The following is a 16,277-nucleotide window of genomic DNA, read 5'->3' as shown; positions in this document are numbered from 1 at the left end:
GGGTCCATCTTGGAGCCGGCTGGCATTGGCTCTGTCGGACACAGGGGAAACTTCTAGCAGCTTCTCACAGAAGCCACCCCTGTATCCCCCTGCTACCAAAACCTTGCCACGCAAACCCAATACACCAATATATTCTTTTCAGTCTAAAACCAAAGGTAGTATCAGTGGTCATAACTATAAACATAATTTTTTGAACTTAGGACTTCCCTGCTTTTGAAAATATCACTCTCTTGCTTTTAGAATAAATGAACAGCTCCAACCACAAAAATTTTAGTAAAAAATACAAAATTTACACATGAAACATAGTTAAGAATCAAAAGAAAAAAATAATTGTGAACCTAACCTACCATTGATGCATCCCGACTGACACGTGTGTACTCCATTTTATATTAATGGAGACAGATTTTTCCTAGTCACATAAAACAGATTTGTGGGTAATTCTCAGGGATTGACAAGCTTCATGCTAGTTTTGAAGCTTTTCTTCTTTTCATAGCAATTTTAGTTTACTTTTTGATGGTGCAGATGCAATAAACACACATCTGAAAATGCAAACATCAATACCAGCCTTAATCTACTGTTTTAACTCCCAGTTCTTTCCATTCAAAGCACAGACCTGGCTGAGCGGGAAGAGGGCTATTAGCTTGATAGTTACAAAGTCAATAGAAACCGAATTTTAAAAGGATATCAAATCCTCATGATAAGGGACATGGAAGGTTGCATGCTCAGTGATCCATACCATTCCCTGCAAATCAGATCAGGGAGATTAGTCTTCTCTGGTGATTAGTTTATTTGCTTTAATGCAAAGCAGTGAAAGCAGTTCAGTGAAACATGTAGCTAAACAAAACCATTTTCTGAAGTATATAGAATTAAATGCTAGAAAAGTTTACAAAATTATAGGTCTGATTTAAACTGACCAAAGCCAGACACTCCAGATGCATGCCTATAACTTCTTTACATCATGTTGTTTGCAGGCACCATGGGAAATTTCAACCTTAAATCTTGTTAAATTCAAAACAAAACAAAAAGCCCTGAACAACCAACCTCCTTCTCCAAATACTCACACACACGCATGCATGATAAATAACAAATTCATGACAGTTTATGAGCTATAGAATTACAACCTGCAAAATATTAAAAGGTCTGATTTAAACTGACCAAAGCTAAAAATTCAGAACAAACTTATAACGCCATTATATCACGCTTTATGTTGTGTAAAGAGCCCACAATCTACCAGTACAGAATGTTCAACCAATTGTGAATAAAAACCCAAGTGTAATAACCAGAACTTAGTCTAATTCACTAACCGTAACGATGAGAAAATTACTACAAACAACCAAGTGGATACAAGCGTGGACAGAAGGACCATGGTGACACCCACGAGCACCCTCATGCCCAAATCCCTTTGCGTGGCATCACCGCAGTCATTTGTGGGAAGCCACAAGATGCTGTCGGGGGTTCTGCCCTGAAGTGCCTTTGAGGGACTGAAACTGAGACCTGCTTTGGTATGCCAGTAAGTGCCATGAATGCGCAACAATATCTTACATTTTACCACCCATCCAGGCCATCTAGAAAAAAGGAAATATTCTATAGTTAACAGAGCACTTCTCTTCCCTTCTATTGCTAAAGCAAATTGCTAGCAAGCCTTTTAAAAATAGAAGGATCAAATAGACATAAAATGTCAGTGAGATTTCCAAAGCAAAAATAATCTCCCATATTGTCGCAGCACATGGATGCTTTCTGTGTGAAATTGAGCCAGTCCATTTCTTGCATGCAGTGAGTACTTGCAAAATGCCTTTCCCATACTCTCCCAGGACTGACTTCTGCAATCCATCCTAGAGGGTACTACGGACCCTCAAAGCAGAAAACCAGGTTCACTCCATGTCAGCTAAAGATCATAGGTCTATAGTTCAGTACTGTGACAAACTCCAGTTCTTTGAGAACTGGTTTTGGAAGCAGGGACAAACACGGTCTTCATCTAGAAGCCAGGGAGGTCAGTGATGTCCAGCAAACAGCATATATCTGCTAATACTTTTTCTTAGGGAGGATTTTCAAATGAGTTTTGGGTTATGGATACCATGAGTTCCAAAATAATGCATTCAATAACTGTGAATACGACTGCTGAAATAACCCTACATACAAAAGAAAGAAATACAATATTTGTGCATGTATTTGAATGGAGGAAGATTCAGACTTGCTCTGTCCAAGCAGTGAGATAACTAAGCATCAGTCTGCTCCGATCCAGAACCCTCATAGCTGCAATAGCCAGCTGTCCACAACCACGCCAGCAAGCTCTGGCACAGCAGCTCGCTCAACCAGCTAAATGATTTCAAAGATAGGGCAATTAGACAATATGGACAATTTTCTTTTGCACTTCAGCAAAGCTGGGACTATACGCAGCGCTTATGATCTGGTTCTTGATTTGCTTTTCGTGACCTACGTTGCTTATTTATCATTGTGATCAAGAAAAGCAGGGCAGACTATTTCCTTCTCTTTTTTTGAACAAAATTCTTGCCAGTTTTAATTTCAGGTCTGCTGCTCCAGCCCAAAGTTGCATGCATAGCTTTCAAACACTGCAGAAGAATGTTTATTTGTACTAGGATATTTTTCTAATCAAAAGTGGAAACCCAACATGAACCATATCTATCTGCCAGTAAGACTTCAGTAAGTGTAGTTTTGCAAGATTCTTGATTTTGTGTCAACTGTCCCCATTTTATTTCTACACCTGTGTTATGTATTATTTACATAATACACTACAACAAATATCTATAAAACCAATTCTGTATTTATGAAGGTTTTTTTTAAGTCTATTATATAGCCTGTGTTCCTTGTCAGGTTTGACTCATGTAAATGCTTTACAGAAAGAAACAGCACTGTCAGCACTGTCAGTGAGGTGAACTTACTATTTTTTCCTGCAAATTCCTACCGGGGGTAAAGCAGAGGGACCGAGAGGGTCCCTGCCTGTCAAGGGATGCACAACAAGCATTGCAAACCAAACAGGACAGACCCCTTACCTCTGTCTAGTCGCCTGAGGTCCGGAGGCCTTTTAGATGCAACCTTCAAGTCCAGACTTCTCTCTACTTTTTATTCCAAGACAGTTTTATTGAAACTCAAGATTGTCTTACTTTTTTCCCCAACATCTTCTGCTGTTCATCAGTGTCCGAGTGCAATGCTCTGCCAGGTGACAGACACATTTCAGGTGTGTTTACTTGGTGTGTGTGCAGACCAGGCATCAGGAATGCATCAAGGTGCCCGTGTCTGTGGATGTGAACACACAGCTCCTTAAGTCCTCCTCCATAATGTGACTGCGCCCTGCCACCCATCTGAGCCCCAGGTGCTACCCTGAGCTTCACTTTTTAATCTACCGGTAAAACTCAAAGTACATTTTTGGCCTATGGGCCATACAGAGAAAAGAAGGAGGATGTTCTGTCCCAAATTTTGTTATATTTTGGCATTCACACTCCTAAACATAAATTATTAATGTTCAAACAGACCATGCTTTTGACAAGCTTGTTCCATGCACTGCCTGATTTCCTGCAGATTTCTCTCCTGCCTCTTTCACTTGCCCCTCCACAGACATCAGACATCCATCCAGGTCTCCACAACCTCCAGTTTCTCTGGATATAGGTACTTTAGGACTTTACTCTCACCTTTGTGATATTTCCCAGCTCTTTCCTTTGGTCCTGTCTTTCTCCCCTCCAGTCTCCCGCTGAACTACTTGCAGCTCTTTCGCTAAGGTTTTTCAGGCTTTCCAATATTTCCTTCTCACGTCTCCACCTCTCTGGCCCGTGAGCGTATGCCGTGCACAGGCTTATTAACTACTCACCCACTAACATGGGGAGCGGTGAACAACAGCCGAACCTTGATTGTGTTTCCCCCAGCAAGAGCAGGATCTGTATGGCTGAGTATCCAGCTACCGACTGTCATGAGACTTTTCCAAAGCTAATGCCATTGAGTTTTCACCTTCCACGTTTGGCTGAAACTGGCTAATGTATGCCAAAACTAGAAGACAAAGACAGACAGAAAATCACATTGAAAACAAATGCCTGAAATTCCTACACCCATTAAATGTGATATCTCATTTTAAAAACCAGTTAGGTAAAAATAATCACCATTTTCAAAAGGAGTGCACTGCCTATACTGAGGTCTGAGGTCTAAGGTCTGAACTTCAGCATCCATTTGTTTAAAAATGAGTCATTATAATTACTTTCATTTTCCATCAGATTTTCTCCCTCTTCTTCCTCTCTTCGCAACACCCCCTGCGAAAGGCCTTGGTAAAAATCTGCATGGGGACTCCACCACCTCCTCAGTACCACATTTCAGCTGGCCAGAAATTGGAGCATTAAATTAAATATGGTCTCCCACACAGCTGTGCTGTGTATTCCTCCCTTTAGAGCACTCCCAGCCGAATCAGGCAGTGCACGACATGGCCGGCTGAGGTAACAGAAAAAAGCCCACTTGAACTTTTTCAAGAACTCAGTCCCCTCCTTCTTCCCCACCTTCATCAAACTACAGAAAATAGAAGGCGCATCTTTCTTCCATGAACTTTTCACCCATTTCATCAGAAAAAAACCAACTCATTTTCATCCCAATCAACCCATAACATGGCAAGTCTTGAGAGAAGATATCCGAAGCATATATGGGAACATATTTCCTCCAGATTTAGATCAATTTAAAGATGCTGCACAAAAGTGCATACAGAATGGTTTGAGAGAAATAAATACGAAATGCCATGCCGGTGCTGTAAGCCATTTCAAAAAGCACTGGGGCTGGATAATCCTGCCCTGGCCCTGACACAATGGTGCCGCGGTAGTGTCAGGATTCTCATAAAGATGTAAGGAAACCCTCGGGGAAGCACGCGGGGCTCATCGACAAGCAACCAACCTGAGAGTGCCTTCCTGGAGGAGGAACGGCTGCAGGAGCACACTCCTGTGCCTCACTCCTTCCCAGGCTATGAGATTTTACTTCACCCACAGAAGCCTGAAAATCTGCAATGATAATGAAAATGTTAATGCAATCCCAGCTACCTCAGTACTAGTGGGGCTAACTATTAAAATCTCATGAAAAACATAATGAAGCATTTTTTTTTTTAATTTTTATGCACTAACGACAGAAGAAGGCAATTTATCAAAACCATTCAGTACATCTGACTAATAGTTTTGTACATTATAGGAATCCACAACTAACAGATGAATGCTGATAAGCTGTAAACCATTTCTTTTCCTGTAAATATCACAAAGTGTCCAACAGTGCTGCAAATACTGTCGTAATAAAATCTATTAAAAAAAATAAAAGAAAGAAAAGCTAAAAGCATTTCAGAAGTACAGGAAAAGTCTTTCCACTATTTTTCACATTTATGTTGCTTTCCTTCCTCTCCCTGGAAAAACGAGAGTCATGCAGCTATGTTGTTACAGGCTGCAATCTGGTGCGATCGCAGTGTTTAAACCTCATTCATCCTAGTTACAGCTTAAACGGCAGAGCCCTAAAGGAACAGCAAGGTACTGGGGAAGGTTATCAGCTCACCTCAGGGCGTTTTGCCCCTCGAATCAGAGCTGAACCAATGTACCATTAAAATATTAGGCGACACAGAGCTTCTGTTTTAGATAAGCTACAGCTCAGAGAAAACTGGTGGGCAATATTGCTTTGCTAGCGCAGCGGTGATGGGGCAGGGAAGAGGAAAAGCTAAGCAGCTTCTCCCTGCCACGTTACAGGGAAAACAGCTTGCACTACACTGTGCTGGTGCCGATGCAAATATCTGCCCAATTATATTTTTTCTAAAGATGTGAATTCTGCCATCCAATGAACTTGCATTTTGACTCTGTAAAAATAACCCCAATATGAAAGCAATGAGCAATTTTAAATGGTGAATACCTAAAGTACAACAGAACACAAATGAACCTTTACCTGAGAATCATAAAACATTTTTAAAACAGTAATGGGTGAAATTCAACCTTGTAAGGGGGACAGCACTTAAAGCTCTGCTTAAGGCCTCAAAATACGATTTAAGTAAAACTTAGCTGGTGCATGACATTTGTGCTGACACTGTGCAGAGCTAAGTGCCACCCATTAATGCCTTAACCCTTGCAAGTAAGCATCCCTTTGAGGATCATTACTTTTCTTGCATCCATATCTTTTGAAAAAAAAGGACTGTCTTTTGCACTGCTGTTTCACATTATGAGGAGCCTGGTGGCACGGTCATCTTCAGATATTTCCACTTCTCGTTCTCCTACTTCTCTATGCTATGGCATGACACCCTGTCCTCTCAGCTGTGCTCCCATCCTGTTACTTGGGTCAGCAGAAGCATTACCACTGGAGACCTTTTAACATGAAGCCGCAGCTTCAGTTAATTGATTCCACGAGCCGTATAATGCTCACTGATACATCTTGTAGCACTGAGTACACAGGACAATTATCCAATGGAGGTTTCCTGCTTCCTGTTTTGACAACTGCTGCTCCTCTTTTCAAGAGTAATTCACAGGGGAGCACGGAAGACCCCAAGGAAAAGAATGAAACCAAAACAACTGGGAACAACAACAACAAAATCTCTGATAAACCAGAACAGAACAGCATGTAAGTGCTACTCTCTAAAGCTTTGTATCTATCTCACCCTTTCAGAGCAAGCTTTGGAAATCACAGGCTTAGAGAATGGGGGCCTCTGTGACGTCCGAGCCTCTGACTGCACCAGGATCCGGGTGTTCGGCCTCGGCTTCAAAGAGTCGCCCAACCTGCACTGCGAGGTCACCAGATTACTTGTAAGCAACTTCCCATGGGCTCATAAAGTATTGATGATACAGTCAAACTTTGACATGTTTATATTAAAGTCTTTTACGCTCAACCGTGCTGAGTGCCATCATCTCTCACTGCCACAGAGGGGTGCAAATACCTTCAAAACCCATTGCCAATATGTTTGCTACGAGCGAAGGGAGCTGAAGAGGCTCAGCCCTTTCCAGGACTGGTTCCTTGGAAATGCACAGCTATGCGCTCTTACTAATTTTCTCTGTGGGGTTTTGTTTAACTCTTGTTTGGTTCAGCTGCACTGTAGTCCAGTGAAGCCTGAAATCACAATATTATTTCTCATTTTGTGCATCTGGAATGGGTCCGCTTGGTTATTTTCCTAAACACATCTGAACGCTAAGTTTTGTGGTTAAATACAAGGTTTCCTCAACATAGTTAGAGAGGCTCTTATTTGAATTTTCTTAGCTCGATACCAAATCAGAAGTTTTAATGAGTATTAAACCCATCTCTTCTGCTAACACTATAATTTCATTATAAACAACTATACACGGGCAAGGCTAGGACGGAATTATTTGGTGTGCCAGCATACTCAGATATGAAGTGTTTGATTCATCTCATCAATCCACCTCATAAAAGACCTTCAGCCTGGTTCCCATTCAATGCTAACACGCTAATGAGGCACAGCGGAGATTTGCCTACCGTGCCCGCTTAGGGCTCCGTAGGGTCTTAACAAGCAGCGATGTCTTGTGCAGCTGATCTGGACAGGTAGCTGACATCACCTTCAGGGAGCAACGAGCTGGCTGCTGAGCTCCAGGAGCAAACACAAAGTTGCTCCACCACATTACCCTGTCTCATCTGAGCCGCTCATCCCAAGCGCAGACCACAGAACTTCCTAAATCAATAGACTACTTGCATGCATAGATGAGCATGGCTTGCTCTTTAATGTGGCTATAGTAACAGCATCATTTCTTTTAAATAAACCATCTGGAAATACCTCATATTATTAATTAGAAATATAAACATATGTTGACAACTGGAATTTCTTTATATGAGCCTTCAGTTTCTGCACTCTCCTTCTGTTTTACCGTAGCATCTCAATGGCGAATGGATATCAAGAGAACAAGAAACCACAAAAGCAGATTTTCTCAGCTCTGAAGCTGTTGACTGAAATATTCCTCTCCTGAACATCACAGAGACAGAGGCTGTGCACTTTGTGGCTGGTGATGAGCCGTTCGCAAGATGGCAAGTGAAAGTAGGAATTTCTTATGTTTCTAAGAAATGATTTAGAAGAAACAAATCAGTTGTCATGGTAAATTAAAATGCAAAGCACAATTTGCTTCCCTTCAGAAATGAAAATGCCTGTAGAAATACTCACATTAATGTCACGTAGGGGGAAAAAAAAAACACCAACCGAAACAATATGGTTAAAAACAGCTGTCTTTGTAGGCAATCTGAAAGTGCAAATTACAATCACTTCTCCAGGTAATCACCTGAGATTGATGCAGTTGTACTAATCAATTGTTAATCATTAGTATTTCATTTTCTGGAAACCCCAGCTCAAACTCCTGATTAGGCAGCAAGTATAAGACAGCTTTGACTCCCTGGTTGCAAGGTTGATGCTTGCGCACTGCAGGAGCAGAGCACTGGCTGGCTCCTGGGCAGCAGGTGAGGGCTGGCATGGTGTGAGCAGAGATGTCATGGTCATGGTCATGGTCTTGAATGACTGCAGGAAGAAACGTGTGCAGTACCTGCTCATGCCAGGTTCTCCGTTGCGGTTTTAGCCCCTTTTGTTCACAAAATGATACATACTTTCTAAATATTTCCAGGAAATCAGTGCCCTGCCGACTCTGTGCCTGCTACCCTTGGTCTTGCTCTCAACCTGGATGGTTATTTTCTGCAGATTGGTTGGTTTTTTTAAGACTGAAATCATTTAAAGGCTCCATAGCTGAGAAAAATATACTGCCGTGGTAGAAAGACTGCAGATGTGCTTTGAAAATTGCAGCATGTAAAAATGAAAAGCATAAAACACTCACTTCACTGCGGTGTTACTGCCTGTCCTGCACCCCACAGCTGTCTGTACCCCACACTGGAGACATGTGCTGCCATGTAGCTTAGGCAAAACAGAAAAGTGTTTGGTGGTACACGTTTTCTATCTGGTAATTTATTTTAAATAGATAGGGATTTGTGTTTTAAGAGGTTGGTGTAAGATCTCTGTGGGAGCAGAACTTGACTGTCGGCTGCTGGGGTAGACCTTGAACCTTCCTTCTGGAGATCAAGCCATCAGAGCGGGCAGACACCGAGGCTGAATCAGGAGGGCAGTTCCTCTGCTTAGGGCTCCAAAATTTCTCTAAGGACATACTGAAGTCCACCAACTGTGAGATGAAATGCTGCCTCATGGTGGAAGGATCCGAGACGGAGACACCCTTGAGTTTTCTGGCCCAAGAGGACAGCTAACATTTTTGCACGTGCACAGAGCCATTTCTCCAGTGTAACTAGGATAGCTTCCTTGCAGCTCAGATGTATTACGATACAGTTTGCTTTCAAGTGCTGCCTTTCAGCCCTAAGGAGGTCTGTACCATTTTTCTTATTTTTCCTCTCAAAACACATGTAGAATATCTCTTTCCTTGCACTTGAGTTCAAGAAAACCTCTGCACCTGTAAGCCTTCTGCCCCTTCCCTCTCCTTCAAACCCTGCAGAAAAAAACAGGTTCATGGCTATGCAGTGAACGGACAATTAAATCGCCTCAGTCCGGCCCGACCGGCTGCATGTGAATCCTAGTTCTCCTGTGGATCTTTTTGCTGAAGGAATTGGGAAGGCAGAGCTCAGCGCTCGGTTTCAAAGGCAGCTGGCCTTACCCAGCAGCAGAGAGAACAAAACGATGGAGCTTTTCAACACAATGATTGAACAAAATGATTCAACAAAATGATTTGAAACTAATTCCACAGATGTTCAAAAATTTGTGCTCTGGAAAATTCCTGACAAGACTTACTGCAACATTGATCTTCTGGGTTATGTTAATAGATACTTTTTAAAATGTAGGTAAAAGATTTTTCAGAACCAAAAATCAAAACAATTCTTTCTGGCAATATCATTGTTTAATATTTTCAGAATCTCTCTCCCCTCCCAACTCAAATTTCAGAGTAATCAGCAAAGTTTCATATAAGCTTTTTTCCCTACCAACGTTGGGGGAACAGGGGCTTGACAAGCTCTTCTCAGTGTTCTTTCAGTTTATCTGCTCTTGTATTCATGTTTCAGATTTTGCTCATTCTTTCCATGACATGCTGCCGAACGTAGATAAGAAAGTACATGGGGCTACACCAGAGCATTTGGTATAATTAGTTTAGATATCAAAATACAAACTCCTACTTGGGCAGCAGATGACTTGGGCTGTCCACACAGATGCCTGGGTGAAAAGGTGAAAGAGCTTGGCAGGCACTTATCTAATTTGGGAAGTAGGTCTCTCATTTATCCTCAATTTATTATCATTGCCTGTATTTGTCAAGAGCAGAAGAAATAAATGTTAAAAAGTCAGTGAGGCAGAAACCGAATTTGAATTCAGCAAGTTTTTACAGCTTTCATTTACAAACATTCATACAAGTCAAATTGTATGTAGATTACGAGTGATACAAATAGGCAAGATTGTTTCATGATGAATGAAATACTTCAGGCAGAAGTGACAGATTTCCTGATTGTCCTGACTGCTTACCCAGAAGAAGTGGCTCTTTCTTTCCGGATGATACGTATGTTCAAGCAATCAAGGCATAACTCTAACTGTGCCTTTGGCTTTTAAGGGCCAACCGAATTTGAAGAGAGGTTTGCTCAGCTTAGGTCTCATTGAAGTATTTGTTCCACATCACTAAGGTGACTAATGGAAAAGCAATTAAAATAGCTATAAAACAACCCAATTCTAAAAAGACACCAAAATGGATGTTTACAATAGAATGTAGAAAAAAATACAGCTTAAAAAAAAAAAAAATCAAATTGGCAAGAGTTACATTTCACTCACAATGCTCACTTCAGACAGAACAATTAGTCCAATTTCATAGCTTTTTGTATTTTTCTCTGTCTACCCATTTCATCACCCATTATTAGTGCACTGGTATTGAGACAACATTGGAAGCTCTGGTAAAAGAATGAAATGAAATGTAAATTGCATTAGGAATAATATATTCTTAATGGAAGTCTTGCTGCCGATAAGTACTGTCTTTCAGTGAAGAGCAGGTCTTGAGGGGGGTTGCCTGTTTTATTTTTTTCTCCTTTCGAACTGCAGCATAAGTTCTTTACTTCTTTTAAAAGAGTTTTTTACCTTTAGCATAACACACAATATCTAACATCTTGACTGACTATGATGCACAGGATTTTTTTTTTTCCCCTTAAAATTAAACCGATAAATTTTACTTCAATTTAAATTAGTCCAAAGAAGTTGTCTCTCTTTCACAATTTCAAATTGTGAATACCCACGAATACTGCCTGTTTACCTCCTTGTGTTGGTTTCCGCAGAAACAAAGGCTCTTAGCTCACAGTGCATTTTGAGCTGAGAACCTTCACAGGTGAAATTGTGGGAGTATCTACTGTATTATCAGATCATTCTTAGTGAACTCATGATAATTGATGCTTTTTATGAAACATATTAATTTTTACTCTGTGCACTTCCAGTTATCTTTGTTCAATTTAACATACATTCTTTCTGTGAACTGAAATAGCATATTAATTGATCAAAAACTTTATATTCTTGACCTTGTAAAAGTCCTTTGTAAAGGGACTGAGGATGTTTCAGCTTCAGGGTCACGGGAGAGATGGAGGAGGGCTTGGGGGTTGTTTTTATAGCAAGAGGACAGAAGGGGTACCTGACCGATCCAAAGCAAAGCCCTTGTTAGATCTGCTGAACAGCGGCTTTAGTCTGACTGTGGGAAGCCGAAACCTAAAAAATATCTGACAGAAAGGGCTTTGCTTTCCTGCTGGTGTTCATCAGTGTTTACAGCATGGCTTTCAGCAGTATTTTGGGGTCCTTTTTAACTTTCACACGTCTCAAGAAGTGTCACAATGCTTTCTCAAAAGTTAAGCTGTTCCACACTAGTCTGGTATCTTTTCATTTTTATTGTAGAAAAATTAAAATATAAACTCACTTAACCCTTTCTAATTGTGTAAGCTTTCATATATGAGAATTGCCATGCTAACTGAAGGCTTTCTAAATTACCTACGTGTACAGGAAACTCTGAGCTGGGACAGGGGGTGGCTGTTCTTCTAATGTACCTTCCTATGGAAATGGGACTGTTGCCGTCTGGTATTAGCCACTCTAGCACTTTTTTTTAAGGTTAATTTAAAATCACCTAAATAATATGCATTCTCTTTTTTTTTTTTTTTTTTAACCCCAAGGAGTTTACGTACTGATTTGCCATTAGTAAGAAAGTGGTCTTAATTTCTTTTCACAACTCCTTGAAAGACACCCTTGTAGTACTTGAGTACCTGTGCAGTTTCCATAAGGGTTTTTCCCTCAGAAAAAAAAAATTAACAGCAAACAGAAAAGTTGAATGCCAGCTGAGCCAAAAGATCTTTTGGTTATTAATGAATAGTTTCCAGTTTGGAGCATTAAGCAATTTGTTAGCTTGCAGTAGAGCCACTCGCAAGTGGTTTAATTAATCTTGCTGGCAAGCATCCAGTTCAAGGGGGCAATGGTATATGCTCCAAAATGAGCAGACAGTCTCCATATGGAACATTATTACTTATAAGGATGACTTTTGTATCATTTAGATCACTAACGATGGCTTCCAGTACAGTAATTCCAGAGTGCTGACCCTGTACGACGCAGTCTGCCAGGCCTGCCAATTCCATCCAACCGGACTTTGTAAATTAAAGGTAATTTAAAGAGCATAAGGGTTTAATATGGATCGTTCATCTCTTCCTTAGCCCCCTCCCTCCCTTTGATGTACTGTGTGTAATAACTGCTTTAGAAGAGGAAGATCTATTTCATAGGTCAGCTGCACAGCCTAACACTTTTTTTTCTCTCTTTCCAAGTCTCCTGTGTGATTTTTTTTTGTTTCATATTTACATGGGGTATGAATACCAGATAGAGCATGCTTTATGATGGAACTTTCTTGGACAGACACTTCCAGAAAGACCATGGTTGACAATATTTATACTTTGCAGCTGTTAATGGAAGTAAATAAGACTGAGGAGTCTCCCCTGAAAGGCAGCTTAACTTCACTTTTGAAGTGTCTCTGCTAGTAAGCTATTATACCTCTCCCAGCCTGTTTGGCGAGGGCACTGTAACTGTAAGGTATATCATTTCTATACCCATTTTCTGCCTTAGCAAGAGGTATACTAAGATGCATGTTATACAGTTTTTGTCATGTGAAAACACCCTTGAGAGAACATAAAACATTCTTGCTTACATTAAACACTGCTAAGCATAAACATATAGTACCTTGACAGTTTCAAAACCGTAATCAAAAGTCTAGTGCTACGTTTTCAACTGCCAACGTGCTAGGAACTGCCTGGAGAGCACTAGAACCCTCTGTTTTCCTGTGGACTTACTAGTGTAACATCCCCCATCCCTTAAAAAAGAGCTTCCCTGCTCTTATTTTCTAGAGAGCTGCATTAGACTGTTTTCTGTTTTTCATTGGGACTTCAAAAGAAACTTTTGGAGGGTATTGGGTGGGATATTTGAATGTGCTGATCCTGCTTTCTTACCCTGAGGCAAGTAGGAATGAATAGGAGACCACCAGTCTGCATTTTTATAAAATGAAGCTTAATCAGATATATCTTAACTCATTTGCCTCACTGTTCTCATTAACGCTAATGGGAAAATACAGTTTTCAAACTTGCATCGATTGCAAGAACATAGCAGTTACCAAAATAAAATAAAAGTTCACATTTTTTCAAATAAATCAGTGAATAGAAATTACTTTATAGGCCCAAATGAGGACAAAACCACTTAAATTTCAGATTAAAATAATTGTGTCAGAACCATTTCAATTAAAGCTAGGGTGGTTTTTTTTTTTGTCAAAGACTTTCCTTATTCGTACATTTTTGAAACTCAGAAATATATATGTCTTCTCAATATGCTGGTGTTCTCTAGGGATTATAATAATTTCTATCCTGAGACGCTTCAAGGGACTATTTGAACTAGGCTTCCAATTGCATCAGACCACATTCTAATTACCCCTCTTATCATATTACTTTGTAATACCTAAATTGCTTTCAGAAAAGGTGTTTCAATTAGAGGACACTTTATATCAGGCCATTTCACATTCTGTGTTCTTCTTTTATGGAGCCCATTCTGTACCACACTATCACATCAGAAAAAAACATCTTTTTCATCAGAACATCAAGCCTTTGAAAACAACAATGTAATAAAATCTAATTAACATCCAGATTTTAATGTTGAAGATCTGTCATGTTCTATCATGTCGGGGCAATTATGAGAGTCCTTTTTGTTTCTCTACCTCACCCATTACTCTTAAAGTGGTATTATTTAAAATATTGACTACTATACTTTGCAAAAGAATTTTGAGAAACTAATAAAGCAGTAGATAGAAACCACAAGGCCAGTAATGGGACACACACCAGCCTCAGAAAAGCGATGTGTATTCAAAGGAAGGAAAAGGAAAAATGTCTTTGGTCCTGGTAGCTTCTCCCTCCTGCTGTCCCACTGTAGCGGTGACATCCCCCATGTTCCCAACAACGCCCCATGTTTTGCTGGGAATCTGCAATGTCAGATAAAGTCGCATCTGCAGGTGTGCCCCAACACAGGCTACAAGCAAAAGGCATAACTCTGCCATAGGACCTTCCCATGGCGTAGACGTTTAATTACATCTGTTAATTATGTCCCTGAGTTCGCTTCTCAGACAACCCAAAGTGTCTTCAGCCCACGTGGAAGCCACAGGGCCTCCCTGGCCCTGGTGGCCACCCTAACTAGGAGAGGACCAGGATGGCCTCAAAGGCTGCTGTGCCCACATTGCGTCACATGAACTTCTGCTGGGATGTTCTACCCAACCTCGGCACCATAGACGTGTTTAGCTGTTGTTTACAACTATCTCATGGAAGCCTAAAATCTAATGTACTTCTTTATTCTGCTTTTATATCATTGCTTTTTCATATTTTTGTGAAGAACCTCCAGAAATAATTATCAGAACGGGATTCCAAAATTTCAAACAGCGCTTTTATCCAGTCTCAGTTTTTGTTAGTCTCATGGAGCTTGCTTTTGAGCGTTACCTAATAATCATCATATTAGTAGTCACAGCTGGAAATAATGATCACATACACTACATAAGTGTGCAAATGAAAAAAAAAGAATCACATTCTGTTGCATTCATCTATGATGACAAGCAACATCACATGTTGCCTAAGCTAAAACACTCAAAACTACAAGGATCTCAAACCGAAACTGGAAAACTTACATGTCTTGTTTTCTCCCTGTTGGGAGAAAGTACCAGCATTTCAATTGCTACTATTTTATTGTTTCAAGAGACAAGTGAGTTTCTGCTTATCTCTGGAAATTATTAACTGTTAATTTCTTATCTATCTTATTTCTTTTTTCCTTACCTCCACCTCCCATCCATTTTTATTTCCTTTTTTTTGGCAGGAAAATACTTGTAATATAGATGGACTTTGCTATGGTGAAGGAGAGTCAAGCCCTACCAGTCCTTGCCTTCTCTGTGAACCTGACATTTCTAAGTTCACCTGGTCTATTAATGAAAGTAAGACAGTTTTTTCTAAGATTTAGAAGCACGTGGCTGGGAATTTGTGACTCGGTCTATGAAATACATGGTTCCTTCATTTGGCTAACATGAATCTATCCTGCACAATAGTGCATGTGGACTGTTTGCAATGGGAATAATTGGGTGCACCAGAAATGCAGACTGACCAGAAGCAGACAGTGCTCCACTGTGCGCGCTATGCATCTGGGCATGTATCTTGTTCTGGCCGAAACCTGACAAATCTCAAATTAATAAAACCAAAATAACACCTGAAAACGTAATTGCTGATATGCCAGTGCCCCATGCAGTACCCAAGTCTGTCAGCTAAAGGTGATGGACCCTAAATACATCTGTAATCATCTCACAGGTACGAATCTTTAAGGGAACGATTTGGGGAAAACACTGCTTTTAAAACACTAATGTATATTTTTAGTATCTGGAAGAATTGTTTTCTTTCCCTGAGCCAAATCCTATGAAATGCCACACAAAAGACCTTGCCTTGGCAGGGAGTCTAAGTGATAGGCATCAGCCACTCATTATTAGTCACACCAGGAGAAGCGCTGGAGCTGAGTAATGCAGCCCGATCTGTCCCCCGTATAACAACCAACGCCACTAAGAAAAGGCGATGGGTGACAGTAGTAGGCAACTCTCCTCTGAGAGGTGCGGAGGCACCCCTTTGCTGACCGGACGCACTCTCTAGAGAGGTGTGCTGCTTACCGGGGGCTCGCATCAGGGATGTCACCGAGAGGCTACCGAGCCTCATACAGTCCACTGACTATTATCCACTGCTGCTGTTTCACGTGGGCCCCAGGGCCACAGCCAGGCACAGCCCGCGGACTACCAAGG

General features: G+C 40.8%; 1 protein-coding gene across 1 annotated transcript in view; it reads left to right on the top strand.

Annotated features, from left to right (window-relative positions):
* LOC103912662 (von Willebrand factor D and EGF domain-containing protein-like) overlaps positions 1 to 16,277 on the top strand; it is a 266,632-nt gene that overhangs the window by 96,047 nt on the left and 154,308 nt on the right. Inside the window, exon 13 of the mRNA XM_009319021.1 lies at positions 6,613 to 6,749. Within this exon, the coding sequence (XP_009317296.1) occupies positions 6,613 to 6,749 (137 nt within the window). The remainder of the gene's footprint in view (positions 1 to 6,612; positions 6,750 to 16,277) is intronic.

This window comes from Pygoscelis adeliae, unplaced genomic scaffold (assembly GCF_000699105.1).
Source record: "Pygoscelis adeliae isolate BGI_AS28 unplaced genomic scaffold, ASM69910v1 Scaffold222, whole genome shotgun sequence".
In the NCBI taxonomy this organism is placed as follows: domain Eukaryota; kingdom Metazoa; phylum Chordata; class Aves; order Sphenisciformes; family Spheniscidae; genus Pygoscelis; species Pygoscelis adeliae.
This window is presented reverse-complemented; position numbering and strand designations above follow the sequence as displayed.